This window comes from Nyctereutes procyonoides, unplaced genomic scaffold (genome assembly GCF_905146905.1).
Source record: "Nyctereutes procyonoides isolate TBG_1078 unplaced genomic scaffold, NYPRO_anot_genome, whole genome shotgun sequence".
NCBI classification, from domain to species: Eukaryota; Metazoa; Chordata; class Mammalia; order Carnivora; family Canidae; genus Nyctereutes; species Nyctereutes procyonoides.
Window position 1 is genome coordinate 51,982,223 of NW_026575146.1, and position 15,185 is coordinate 51,997,407.

The following is a 15,185-nucleotide window of genomic DNA, read 5'->3' on the forward strand; positions in this document are numbered from 1 at the left end:
CATTTACTGGCTCTTTTCTCTCCTAAAGTGCCTTGGTTCTTTTCTAGAATGACAATCAGGGCAGCTCATACCAGGATCTCCCAGAGAGACCCAAGGACACGGGCCTGGCTCAAGCATTCCTGCACCGCCACCAGGGCACTGAGCAGTGCCCTAGACTGGCTGGGGAGATGTCACGCGGCCTTTGTCAGGCCCTGCATGACTCCCAAGGAACTGCTGCTCTGTCTCTGGTTGCCAGTATCTCGTAGGCCACAACTGAGCACAAGCAGCAGCCAGCCCTCCTCCCCGCTCCCCCACCCCACCCACCCAGGAGAGGCCATCAGTGGGCTGGAGATCAGGTCCTACTAAACTCTCTAAGTTGAGTCTGCTTACTGTAAAAACAGAACATGGTATTCTTTGTCCACTGTCTTTGCACAAGTGGAAAACGCTGATTGCAGCCAGAGGAGACCAGCCGTGAGCTCTGAGAACTCTTGAGCTGACCAAGCACTGCAGGAAGCCTGGGAGGTCAAAGCAGTGTCATGCCATTACCCATGCTCTGCCCACAAGAGGGTCAGGGCATGATGACAGGGCACGCTGCGGTAGAGACTCCTATACCCACACCCCTTGGGTGAGGCTCATTCTCCTGAGCTCAAGATTTCTTTAGCAGTGGGGAAGCCTGATCCTGCCTACAAAGGTCACAGGGATGTCCCTCCCCTGGAAGCTCCCAACCTGGGTTTTGTTTGGTTAGTCCAGGTGGGTAAGGGCAGAGCCCTGAAAGCCCTCAACAAAGGTATTAACCAACAGCCCTGGATTTCAGTATCAGAATGGCAGTGTTTTAACAGTTCGTGAATTTTCAGTGGGACCAGGCTTCCACCTTCAATTGTGTATTTCTGGACCGAAGAGACTCTACTCCACTGGTGACCTAGTGAGTCAGGCTACTTCTGTCTTGTACCTGGACCATCTCTTAGCTCATGGCTCCCAAGGTTGTCCCACAATTTTTCCCCACCCCATGAACTCACAGAAGTGTGGTTGTCTCTGCAGAGGGAACAGATTCGTGTTTTGGCTAAATTCACCACCATTTACTTCTTCGAACAGCATCTGAGTCTCCCAGTTATCCCACCTGGGATTCTACACCTCTACCCCTCGTACATTTATTGGAGGAAACTAGGGAACCGTGAGTGGAGGCTGGGCTGGGGTCCTAGAGGGTGCCAGGTTCAGGCCACATGGGGTGTGGAGGCAGCCAAATTCCTGGTGAAGTGATAGTTTCTTATCACTCATTCCTTTATTTAAGACGAAAGTTTATAACCTGTTTCTAAAAAATTCAGCCACAGTGGGGCGGGGGGAGATTAGAGGGATTTTAGTTTCAGCTCTTTGATTTGCAAGTGACAGAAACAAAGCTGGCAGGTGTTTAAGCCACCAGAGGATACTGAGGTAGCCCACAGAATGGCAGAGCAGAGGAGCTGCAGCAGCCCTGGGGGTCTCCAGTTGGCTCTGGGAGCACAGGAGCTCCTCCGTCTCTGGTCCCACAGGCAGGAAAAGGCTTCTGGATTTTGATGGGCAGGACTCACCCTCTCAGGTCTCTCCCTATGGCAGGAATGTGGCTACTGGCATCTCTGTGCACTGTGTGCTCATAACATATTTGCCTAATGAACTGGTAAAGGACCTTTGTTGCACATGAAGATCATAGTACTGGACTCAATGGGTGACATGTCTTCTCTCTTCACTTTTCATGCCTCTGATCCCACCTGGTCCTTGTCTTCACAGCGATGGCCTTCCTCGCTACACCGGATTCCTGCCCTCACCAACATCCTGGTCCAGATCCACCAAATCACAGTCTCTAGAAGAAGGGCCTGGAAACCTTCCTTTTGAATCAACACCTTTCTGTGACCTTTATGGTCACTGGATTAGCCCACCTCAACCTTATCTTACTTCTTTTAGAGGTCAAGTTTTTTTTTTTTTTTAAAGATTTTATTTATTTATTCATGAGAGCCACAGAGAGAGAGAGGCAGACACAGGCAGAGGGAGAAGCAGGTTCCCTGTGGGGAGCCCGATGCAGGACTCTATCCCAGGACCCCGGGATCATACCCTGAGCCAAAGACAGATGCTCAACCGCTGAGCCACCAGGTCCCCCTAGAGGTCAAGTTCTTTATGATGACTACTATTGCTCATGCTGGATGCTCCTTTTGGAATACCCTTTTGAGAATCTTCACATGAAAAATTAGTTCCTATTCTTCACAGCTTGGATATCACTTCCTCAGTGATACCTCCACCACAGACTGTGCCCCTTGATTTCTCTGCTGACCATATACCCAACACACACTAATTTGCCCCTCTGAGCACTCCACACATCCATCATGATCTTAATATATTGGCTTCTGTACATATTCCTCTCACGAACTGTCCCAGATTGAGTTCTTCAAAGAGATAAACATTGTTTTGAACCCTCAAAACTGGGCCGTGTGCCTGGTATCTGGTGTGCATTTACTAAAATATCACTTGAGTGAATATGGTCTAAAACTTACCAACTTCATGATCAGCAAATTAAACATTACTTAAGAGGCTGTTATTTCTGCTTCCTGCAGGGACGGATTTCTATCTTTTTTTTTTTTTTTTACAAGAAGCAATTCATTCATCTTAAGTATTCAGTTTTATCCACACATGAAAGGCTATGTACATTTCAGGGCAATCTGACTGATTAAGTGCAATTTCTGTTAGGAGCAGTCCTGCCATGTTAAATGGTCCACAGTACTGCAAACAATATTTAATGAAGACTCTTTGCGCATTTATGTTGACTTCTTTCTCATTTTATCTGGGCAGTAATTTTACAAGGAACATGAAGATTTTGTACACGTTCTACATAGTGGGTTTTCTCCCCTATATGTTGAAATAAAGAACCTACTTGCAAAAGAGGGCACAATTGTCCTGGACATTTAAAAAAAAAAAAAATCTATCACTGAGCTTAACACAACAATCACAAATGCCCTAAATGCCACAGCTTCTCTTTTACACCATACACCTGAGTCATCGCCATGTGGTTTGACTGGGTGCAGAGCACGCCACTGCATGGTGCCAGGGCAGGTTTATGATGCTGAAGGGTTGGTGGTACTTATATAAATTAATCCAGAATATGTAATTGGCCAAGGCTGATTCATCTTCACAGTTCTGCCAGGAGCATACTGTTCATGAATTGAAAGAGGTGTGGGCACTGCCTTTCCTGAACCTCTTAAATTCTCCTTTTGAAATAACAAAAGCCTCTTATTTCCTTACCTATCAATTTGGTTTAGGTGCTTCAATGGGGATTTTCAAAGTGCTTTCCAAGCATAAAGCCATCCCTGGATTTGTTCTCAAGCTCAGATGGCAAAGGAATCAACTCTTGCAGGAAAACAAAACAAAACAAAACACAAAACCCCAGCAAAGCTGCTTAAAGTCTCTCAAATGCTCCAGGAAGCAAATTTATCAATTAAAAAACTAAAACTCATCCTTGGACTATTCACGTATGTGTTGTGGCTTTGTTTGACAAGTAAAACAAAAGTCTGATTTGGAGGCCGTCCAAGATTAGGACGGGATTTAATTTCACAGTGAAGCTACAAGTTTCAGTTTTCAAGCGAATATGAGAACCTTTTGTCATCAGACTGAATGATAATCTTTCTAGGGATTTTATTTCTTGTGTGTTATATTTTTCTGCTATGACTTTGAACTCTCTTTCTACAGATGGGGAAAAAACATTTGTTTGATTCCATGTAGGGGTGGGAAGAATCCAGGCAATTGAGGAGGGCTCAAGGAGCCTGCAAAATTCCATGTCAACTGTTCGTATTTTCTTTATCACTTCTTATGTTTAGGTAAAAATGTTTCATTTTGTTCTGAGTTACTACGGAAAAATTTCTCACTAAAGTTTTTCCCATGCTTTTTTTAGCAACCTAGCTCTCTTCCTACCCCAAAATATAGACTCAATCAATATAGAAGCATGGAAAACACAAAAAGTATGACAAATCTTTTTTTTTAAAGATTTATTTATTTATTTATTTATTTATTTATTCATGAGAGACAGAGAGAGACAGAGAGGGACAGAAAGAGGCAGAGACACAGGCAGAGGGAGAAGCAGGCTCCATGCCAGGAGCCCGACGTGGGACTCAATCCCAGGACTCCAGGATCGCGCTCTGGGCCAAAGGCAGGCACTAAACCGCTGAGCCACCCAGGGATCCCCAAGTATGACAAATCTAATGTAATTTTACAATGATGGTGTAGGCAGGCTTGATGGTAAAAGGGGATGAGTTTGATTTGTGAAAAAAATTAATTATACTCTAAAATAATGTTTACCCCTTTAAAGAACAGAGAATATTTCCCTTAACCCATTTAATTTAAAAAAAAAATTTTCCCTCTAGTCTCATTTTAAAATAGAATTAAAACCCCAGAACCCAAAGCCTGCTCCAACTGGTGACAATACTTATGGATCCGGTTCCTTTAACTGAGTGGCCTCAGCATGGAATCTTAAAACATCCTACTACAGGTCCTATTTTGCCACTGGCAAGAATTTTTGCATCTACATCTTATTTTATTTAAATGCCTAATTTAGTACCATGCAATAATTTGCACGTGTCTGTTAATTAACTATTACAGAACTCTGTACCCACAGTTACAAATTAGGCCCACATTATTACTAGATTACGCACCTGAGAGTTCTCTTCTGGGTATTTTGACTAAGTTGTTCTTCAGGAAGGAAAAAAGATGCATAGTGGGTTGCTCAGAACATTGAGGGTGAATTTATAGACCAAATCTTCTACTACTTTCTCATGCTTCATGTTATAAATAAAAAATGAACATAATAGTGCTGAAAAAAATCAGATTTAATCCTTACAGAATATTTTTATGCACAGAGAGATCCTAAATCACTGGATTTAAATTCTAAAAAATAAACTGATAAAAATACAGCTTAAATTATTTTTATTTCTGTTCAGTCTGTATTCATTAAAAAAAAAAACTACCAGATGGTGAGCACTCACTTTGTCCCACATGCTCTCCTAAGTGCTGGCTATGTATTATTCCATTTAGTCATCCTCATTACTCTAAGGCAGGTACTTAGGTCATGCCCAGATCACAGAATGCAGTCATGGAGACTTACAGTGCACAGCTCAAAAGACACTGGATACCCTGCTTCTTCACTGCAGGTGACAACCCACTGGGTTCAAGAAACCAATTTGGGAAATAACTACCCGCATAAAAAAAAAAAAAAAAAAAAAAAAACTTAAATAGCACAGAACAGAAAGGAATAGAATAGAGCAAGAGACAGAAAATAGCCCAGGGCATCACAGATAGGGAAAGTATTATTTTATGAGACTTTTGTTTTAAATCCACATGCACATATATATGCATGTGTGAACTGATTCTTGATGTTTAAGTGCATTTATTACTCTGGATTGTGACTTTAGAAAATATGAAATTTAACTATGCTGAAATCAAAAGCAATAGCAATCCTATTCTAAAGGGCTGGCATTATAGCTTAATTTTTAAGTCATGTATATTGTCTATCACAAAAGGGAAGATACATGTTGGCCCATAGCTAAATATTCTATTCTATTTTTAAAAATTCATGTTAAAAGGAGAAAAACATTGTATGATTAATCTCCCTTCTGTCAGAGTGATAGAACTCACAACAACAAAAGATGTAAACACAAAATCTCATTTATTTTTGTCTGAAGCACAAAGGAGCTCACTCAGCACGTGAACAATAAGCAAATCATACAAATATTGAGTAAAAATGTCCCCATGAATACACACATATATATTCTTAAGAGCAGCTATCAGGAGTTTAACATACAATGTAAGGTGGTTTTTGATACAGAATGCTTTCTGACAGGCTTTTGAATAGGAAATGAATAGGTAAGTCAATGCCACATGACATCTGTTCAAGTCACTTGCTCTGCATGGACTCTGAAATCCATCTTGGAGTTTACACTGAGTTCCATTACTGGCCTGTTCAACTTTTGCATTTCAGTAAATTTGGATCAGAGATACAAACTAACCCCTCAGCTCTTAGATCTCTCACCCCTGGGGCTGTGGGAGGAAATGGGAGAGGCTGAGCAAGAAAACACACAGGGGGTCCAATGTGAGGGCTTTCTGATAGCATCTGTTCATCAGTGCAATTCTTTCCACACTTTTTCTTTAGAGACACTGAAAAGGGCTAGGGTCCAAAATCATACCTAAAGGGGCTAGATTGTTCTGAAATTGCAAATATCTCTTCTGAGCCTTTAAAAAAAAATCTCAGAAGCTCATAACAATCCATGTAATTTGAAAATTATTTCAAGACACTGCCATGATACATTTCTTAGCCTACCTTTTAAAAACTCAGAATGCTCCTTTTAGACATGTGAATGTGTCCAACGATATTATCAACTTAAAAAAATGGACAACAATGTAAAGATGTCCACTAGGCTACAGAAGCATCCAGTTCTGGATATCTTCCATGTATAGCACAAGGTAGAATCGATATAACGTGCCTTCCAGCTTGCCTTGAAAGCTTTCCATATGTCTAGTTGTGAGGTGAAAAAAATTAAAAATAGGAAGAATCTGGAAGGGAGTGAAGATTCAAAATACACTGCTGGATCTCACATCCATTATGTCACCTCTCTGACATCTCAGCTGTAGTTGCCAACAGGGATGTTCAAGGGCACAGTCCAAAATCAGCTAAGCATAACAGGAATGTTTCCAACCACTTTCCAGCCACTTCTCAGGGAAGTGAAAAAGAGATTCAGTCGGGTTCAATGCTCACAATAGTAGCTTAGAGAGACCTCCTCCTGGCTTGAAGGGAGCTAGTTCTAAAATATTCCCTTGGATTCCAGAACCTTTGACAATTAAATCAGAAAAGGAGCCGATGAAGGGAGCAGTCTCAGCCTCAGGTTACAATGACCAGGACAACCTCTCAGGTCCTAATCCCATGTTTCATTCCCTTTTGGAAATTAAATTCACCTTAGCCGATTAGCCTGTTTTTGTGTTCTGTGGTAGAAAATATCTTTTAAATGTATGACTGTCAGCACTATTAAATCCATTTTTACCCATTAAAGAGTATTCCATTAAAAATACCATGAGAGCGGAGGAAAATAGTGCAAGGCGAGGTCAGGAGCCTGATAAGAAGTCTTAATTCTTTCTTTCCTGTCAGAGAGCAAAATATTCGGACATAAAGTGACAAATAGAGTTGGGCTTGAAATACCACCTTGCCACGATTCAGAAAGTCAAGCCACAGTAGGCAAAGCCAACATTTCCAAGTGTAGAGCATCTAGCCACATGTACGGCCAATGCCAGTCATACTGAAAAAAGCAAATGTAACACTCAGAAACACTGCCCTTGATGAAACCAAACACAAGTTATAAGAGATGCAGGGAGTTTGAACTACACGTAAACATGTCAACACATTCTATTTTTACTAGGAAAGATACTCAGTTCTTAACATACTCCCAGGGATAAATGTAATGCTTGACAGACTGGTTGTTGATGGTCACTCTTCCTGCTGCTGCTGCTGCCGTGCTTGTTTATATACACTGCATGTGAAACCTTCATCCAAATGAACACTGATGCTCATCATCAAAATGTACATCCTTAAGGAAGATAAAGGTGTAGGAACTTGCAAAGGCTGGGCATATAGCTGCTGCCTATTAGGGGATCTTGCACATCTTCTCCAAATTCTTAAGCCCACTCATGTGGGTTAGACATCAGGTAACCATGTTCCTTTAGCAGGGATCAGGGGACAGAGCAGGAGACACTCACCAGCACTACAGAGAATGGGGGGGGAGGGTAGGGGCGAGGGGACTAGTGGAGCATTTTCTGACATAGCTCAGAAAGTGGGAATTCTGGAAATACAGGAATGGGACGCTGGAAACTAAATTTACGGAGTTACTTTATATCCCACAACACAAACTGTGTTTGCTTGTGTGTTTTCAATAAGCCCAAATTGGGTATCAACTATATTCAAATAAGAAAAGTCTTTAAAAAAATAAAAATAAGACCAAAAATCTGTTCTGTCATTGGGTGGTGTGTATACACAATCAAATCTAAAAGTGTTTCCACCAGGAAAAACAAAAAAATGTGGGCAAATTACTGCTGATTCAGCATAACTTCTGTGAGGATAAAATTTCTAGTATAAGTGGGGGAATTTTGTTCTGTCAATATGGAGTTAACTCTATTATATCACATAAAGTTCTTTACTCTAAGGTAAATTATAAGGAGTCACACTTAACCCCAGTGTATCAGTGTTATGATATATTAAGAAGATTTATCCCTTTTCCATGTCAGTTTAAAGTATTAATGGAATTAAATGAGAAACTCACATCAATACTTCTTCAGGGTTTATCAAGAAGTCAATTTGCTTTTAATTGTGGGTGATGGAAATGTACACTATATTAGGAGGCGTAAAAATACTCTTTGTTTTGTTTAATGTTCCTAAATGCCTAGTTGAGAGATTAAGTCCCATTCATATAAACATTAAGTGGGACATGTACATAGTTTTCATTTTCCTAAAATCCTAAAGGCCTGAAAATTATTGGGAATTAAAAGAACTGGATAAATTGAAAAATACTGTACTTTCAGTAAACAAGGTTTAAAGATTTTTCATATTTTTAATTGAATTTGTCCCTCATTTTAAAGTTCTACCAGAATGGTATCAGAGTATGCAATTTCCAGCAATCATGACATAATGCTTGGGGAGAACACATCATTGCAATGAAGCCCTTCCTTTCAGTATTGACAGCTCTTTGCTGCCCAGCACTGGCCCTAGTTCATGAAGACTCCAGTCTACACAACAGTGGAGTATGGAATTTGTTTCTTTTCTAATAACACTGAAGCAATAATAGCATCGCATAGTTATACATTAAGGTGATTTTGAAATACACAAAAATACCACTACTTGTGCCATGTAGTTATATGAATAATATTCCTAAGAGACTTTAAATCTTTAACACCCAACCTCTGTCAAACACTTTGAAGCACGGAACTATATTAAGAAAGCATGTGGCATTCAATTTCTGACATTTCATCCCCAAAGAAGGCAAAGCACAACAATAACACATCTCTGAAATGCAAATTCCATTAAGTGCAAATTTCCAGAACACAAGGTCAATCTAGAAACACGTTTTAAAATTCAACAAGTTCTCTCCTAAAATTAATATGCTCAGTATATAATTTTCAAATATAATCTGAAGTAATTTTCCAATGTTTGTTCATAGTCTAACTTCTTCTCCCTCATAAAAATATATCCATGGGTTCATTTTCCATTTTCTGATTGTCACATTGATTAGCTCAAAATATCTAGCCATATAGGAATATCTTTGCTCTCCACATTTCCAAATATGAAATCGATTTTACTTAAATCTCATAATAAGAACACCGCCAGGAATAACATTCCCTTATGTTTGAGCTTAAAGTCAATCTGAACAGCTCAAAAGGGAGACATTTCGAATCCTCCCAACCAGAGAGTTGAGGATTAGTGCAACTTCCTTCGAACAATTTGTCAAGTGAATATTTTAACTAGACACAGAAAGAGATAGTCATCCCAAGAACAAGATACTATTTTTTGACTTCCTAACTCTGCCTGGGCACAAGGGAGATGCAGAACCACATGATCCCAGGAGAACCGGTAGATGCCAAGGATCTTACACTGAGCTTGAGAAGGGGACCACCTGCTTTCCACCCACATAAACCTCCTCAATATTTCGGTCATCTCCTGAAAGAAAAATGAAGGAATCATTCATAAAATGTTTCTATGTCAGTATTTTTTAAAAAGATTTATGTATTCATTAGAGAGAGAGAAAGAGAGTGTGACTGAGAGGAGGGGCAGAGGGAGAGAGAGAAAGAATAAGACTCCCTGCTGAGCATGGAGCCCTATGGGGACTCCATCCCATGACCCTAAGATCATGACTTGAGCTGAAATGAAGAGTCCCCACATCCAACTGACTAAGCCACCCGGGCGCCCCTATGTAAGTAAATATTTTAATTGCCACTAGAAAGGATTTAAAAATAAATACCACTTCTGAGAGGGAAAATACAAAAGGCTGCCTCTTTTCTCTCAGACTGTTTATAATCTGAACAAGGGGACGTGACCAAGAAGGGTGCTGCATTGAATTGGAATATCAGGGTCTGAATTCTGCATCAAAGGCAGAAATCACAGAAAGTTGAGTTGACTTTCCATGGGCTGCCCTTTCAGTTGGGAGTGGTTTGCATCACCAGCCCCGACTATAAAGGAAACACTCATCTTTACATCCCAGAATCATACTCAGCATGGGAAGATGGAGGGCCTGCAGGAAGGGGCTCTGGAAATGGCACCTGCATCTCTCCCATCTCTAATTCACCCAGGACTCAGAGCTCCCTGGACCAAGTGGGAAGCAAAGTAAAATCTTCAGTACCATTTATTTCTCTCTCTCAGTGAACAGAACCGAATGTAAGTACATGTTTTTTAAAAAACCACACCAAATATGGATGAAGAGACTCCATCACAAACTTATCACAAATACAACATGGTAGGTCAGTCTGGGGTGGGGGGTACAGAGTGAACGGAGGAGGAAGGGACATGATGGCCTCTTCCCCTGGGCCTGCCATTCCTCAGCTTTGGATTTATCTTCCAAAGGAGCCTGGGCATTTCAAATATTGCCTTTAAATAGTGTGCCATAAATGGGCTTAATGCTGAGGAATGTTAAAATAAAATAATAAATCAAATAAAATGGTCACGCATAGAGTTTAACTTCTGATGCCATACATACTGAAAGCCGTACACAAGAAAGAGACAAGGAAAGGTTTTCTTTAGTACAGAGACATATATCCACTTACCTAGGTAGAGGAACTTCTGGATTACAGCCTAAAATGCAAAATAAAGTAATAAGAAAAAGATATATTGTGTGCATTTAGAAGAGTAAATTTATAGCCATTAGGGGTTGGCAAAGTGCAGACTTATAAATTTATTTCTCAATGGCACAATCTACTTCCATTAATGAAAAAGAAATGGGCTTCTTGTAGTCAAATACATTCAAATATACAAATATGTTCAAAGTATTAGTTTTTGTCACTGCCATTATTCTTAACATTATATTGACAAATTATAATAATTTGAAAAGGCTCTAGCTTCCCTTTTAAGATCCTCCTGCATCCCTTTATTTAAATGGTTCCATTTCTGTTTTTGTTTTTTATTTCCTCCAGGAGAGATAATGTGACTACTTCATGAAAAAGATGACTTTTGATGAAATTTATTTCACTTACTTCAGAGGTTTCACCAACCAAATCCCCAGAAAACAAGTCAATGGGAGAGTCAGATGCTTTTGGGTTGATCAGGAGGGCATCAAATTCCTTGCCCACTTCAAAGTTTCCAATCTCTTTATCCAGCCCCAGCGCTACAGGGTGGAATAAAGGAATAAACAGTCAGTATTTTGAGTCATCAGATGGTGAAAATGTCCTCATTTAGAAGGACAGAGTCAGTTAACATATCACTAGAAAAAATTAGTATCTTAATGTGAAGCAGAGAAACTCTCTCATTCTAAGAGATCCTAAAACGTTGACACACAGAAAGCAGAATAAGCACAGAGAAAGCAAAATCTGAGAATAAAAACAGGTCCCTTCATCACCATGATCTATAATTCAGATGCCGTCTGTCTATTTCAGCTCTATCAGCGCACTTCACAGTCCAGCTGGTCTAAGATTTCCATTCATCCCTCTAAAAAACGTGACGATTGACATAATATCTTTCTTCTTTTTCCCTCCTGTTCTTCCCCCAACACGCCAACTCTTTTCCTTGCCCTTTTTGTTCTATGAAACAGCTGACAGGATCTATTTTCTTGGCAGTGAAATGAACCTCGAATAAATAAGAAATAAGTATCCTTTTGCATATTTGCCAATGCAGGCATATCCATCATAAGTTCCTTAGTTTAAATCCTCCAAATGGAGAAAATTCACTTCTAAAAGTAAATAGATCCTTATAACTCAAGAGTGCCAATGCTTTAGAAAGCAGACCAATTTCTCTGTAACCTCAGACTTATTGGTTGCCAGAGAAGAATGGTTTTCTAAAATAGGCATAGGTCAATACTATCTATTGACTTGATCCACCTCATAGCAAGAATTCATGCCCCATGAATATTGGATATCAAGGAAGAACATATGTCATTTTTATGATTTAGTTTCAGAAGATGGGAGTTGTTGGCTTCCTAGTCAATAAAAGCATTAAATCTAAAGCTCCTTAAAGCCTATGATCAAAGTGTACACTGAGCTACCAATGGAAGCATGCATAAAAGGAAGGCCAGCTGGAGTGCATCTGCATTTTTACATGTCTTGGTTGAATTCCGTCACCATCAAGATACAGTCTGATGTGAAAATACTGGATCAGGTATCTCCATTAGACAATATCTGGTACGTTATATATCTCTGTATGGATATCCATCAGGCTTTTGGCAATTCTCCAAGCACTGATTAAGAAATCTTACTTGTTCTTAAAATATTGTTAAAAGGGCAACTCTTTTATTCTCAGAAAAGAACAAGATTTTTTAGTTAAAGAATTCTTAAAGGAAGACAGGGGTGCAAAAGTAATTAGAAAATGTTAAAGGCAGGTGACTCCTACTAATTATGTGGGAAGACCAAATGTAATAGAAAATCACTGGAAATTCTCTCCTCCTTTGCCAATTATACTTCATTTTGCCTTTGACAATGAAGCATAACAAAATATGAGTTTTTAATGACTGCTTTCAACATAAAATTGTTGTGTGTTTAATAGGCCAGATAACCATGTTAATTTGCCAGAGTTTGATGGGATATATATATATATATATATATATATATATTAACTGAGCTAATCATTAGAATCTGGAAAGTCAGGTAATCAAAAAAAAAAACAAACAAACAAAAACAAAAAAAGGACACCATCACTCTCACAAATTTGTAAATTGTTTAAATTAAGATTATTGCAGAGGCCCAGCAGGGCTGGTGAGCGATTCAGATGCATTTCAGGAAATGCAGTTTTGCTGCCTTTGGAGCAGATGTCCTGTGAAGGTGATTTAGGCTCATCTTGATCTTGAGAATGAATGGAAAGGCTGTGTGATAAGCTGGGGAGATGCCACAATTTAAACAGCGATCCATTCATCTCATTCCACTCGTAGTCTCACAGGGGCACAGGCTAAGGAGAAGAAATCTCATCACAGTAAACTCAGAGGCCCAGAAAATAGATTTAAAAGCTACACAGCAAGATAAAAATGATTTGGTAAGCACCGCATGCCAGCTTGATGACATACAGGATCCTGATGAAGCATCTCACAGACAGCCTAGAATTAAAAAGGCACTTAAGTACAATCCGTTTGCACCAGGAAGATCAGGTGGTAGGCCATCGACACAAACTCAGATGCACAAACACGGGGAGTGCCACACTTATTTAAAACAGGGGTGACTGAATAATTGGAACTTTAGAAAAATGACATCATCATAAGATGCAGGAAAATGCAAAGAGCATGACCTTGGCTTGTTTTCCTTGAAATGTTTTGTATGGCATTCATCACAGCCCAGAACATTCAAAGAGCCAGAAGGTTTCTCTTCAGAGGATACTCTCAGCCTCTATCATCCTCCATTTCTGAGACCCAGGGTAGCTCAGAAATCTCTCTCTCTACGTCTGTTTCTACTTGAATGTTTTCATTTCTCACTAGCTCCCTGAGATATTATGCTATTTTCACCATCATACATCCAGATTCCCCAAAACACTGAAGTGATTGAAAGTAATACAATGACCAATCTCCATTTTTTTCCAGTAAAAAAAATGATTATACAGGTGAGAACCAGAAAAACCTGAGGAAGAGTATTTACATATTAACCAACTATCCTTTTACTCTTTTTCCTTTTAAATAGCTTTGGGTAATTAGTGTCCTTAAATACATCAACAAAATCCATCATTTGAGCTGGGATTCACAGTGGGAAGATAACACAGTGTAAGCATAGGAACCAGCATTCCGGCATCAGATTTTCTGGATTCCAACCATGGTACTCCATAGCTTGACAGTTGGGTCCACCTCACTCAGGTACCTCGCTGGTAAGATAGAATTAGTGGCAGTGGTTGTAAGGATGGAGTAAGAACACAGAAAGCATGATACATAGTGCCTCTTACCTATTAAGAGTTCAGTAAGCCTTGGCTATTATTTTTACTATTACTAATAATATTATGCCATCATCATCAGGCCAATAGAGAGTGTGTTACTTGACTCAGTGGAAAAGAATTTATTATTTTAGAGAACCCATGTACATGTGACCATTGCAAATATCCATTAAAGCAATTAATATCATTGTGTGTCGAACATGTCTTCTGCCAAAGCCAGGGGACTTGCTGGAGAAATGATACATCTACCACATGTCTGAACATTACTCATTAATTTTGGAGTGTGTTAAATGAGATGCAACAGCCATGAATATGAGATGCCTGCTGATGCTATTCTTGAGTGTCTTCATATGGCTTCCGAGGACACAGGTTGGCACGGATAAATACTGTTTGAGAGACAAATAAAATAATGGCCATTACCTTGGCTGCCTCCAAGAGTAGCTAGTCGGAAGACCTCTTGGAGGGTGAGACTCTTCTCATTTATCTTATTAATTAAGAGGATATTGGAAACCATCACTGCTCTTCTGATTGCATCAAGCATGGAAGATGAATAACCACCAGCCACATCTATGGCAGACAAAATAAAGCCAAAACTTATGAGATAAATGTAATATTAGGCAGATGAGGTTGGGCTTTTGTTTTTAGTGACCAATATTCAGTCTGTAGTATATTTCAAAGAAAAGATCTTTATCTAAACATAGAATAGACACAGACAAACATTGAAAAGAATTTAAAACCGGCAACTATTTATTTATTTGATATTTATTTATTCATTCATTTATTCTTTTTTTTTTTTTTTTTTGAGAGAGAGAGAGAGAGCATGAATAGGTGGAGGGGCAGAAGGAGAAGGAAGAGGGAGAAAATCTTAAGCAAACACTGAGCTGAGCATGGAACCCAAGGCAGGGCTTGCTCTCACGGCCCCAAGATCATGACCTGAGCTGAAACCAAGAATCAGATGCTTAACCACCCAGGCACCACTGATTTTTAGTGATTTTGTTTTTTAAAAATTCCCTAATCATAATTAAATTGAAATACTATGTTTGACAAATATAAATGCCTCAAGTTACTAAATGAGGTTGCATAATAAGTGTCAAGTAAATTAGTATGTTTT

General features: G+C 39.5%; 1 protein-coding gene across 2 annotated transcripts in view; it reads right to left on the reverse strand.

Moving 5' to 3' along the window:
- Positions 1 to 5,639: 5,639 nt before the first annotated feature.
- GDA (guanine deaminase) overlaps positions 5,640 to 15,185 on the reverse strand; it is a 79,545-nt gene continuing 69,999 nt past the window's right edge. For both annotated transcript variants that reach the window (XM_055311112.1, XM_055311111.1), the window contains 4 exons: positions 14,495 to 14,641; positions 11,212 to 11,342; positions 10,786 to 10,813; positions 5,640 to 9,685 (listed from right to left, as the gene is read on the reverse strand). In XM_055311112.1, coding sequence (XP_055167087.1) covers positions 9,615 to 9,685; positions 10,786 to 10,813; positions 11,212 to 11,342; positions 14,495 to 14,641 — 377 coding nt within the window. In that variant the 3' untranslated portion in view covers positions 5,640 to 9,614. The remainder of the gene's footprint in view (positions 9,686 to 10,785; positions 10,814 to 11,211; positions 11,343 to 14,494; positions 14,642 to 15,185) is intronic.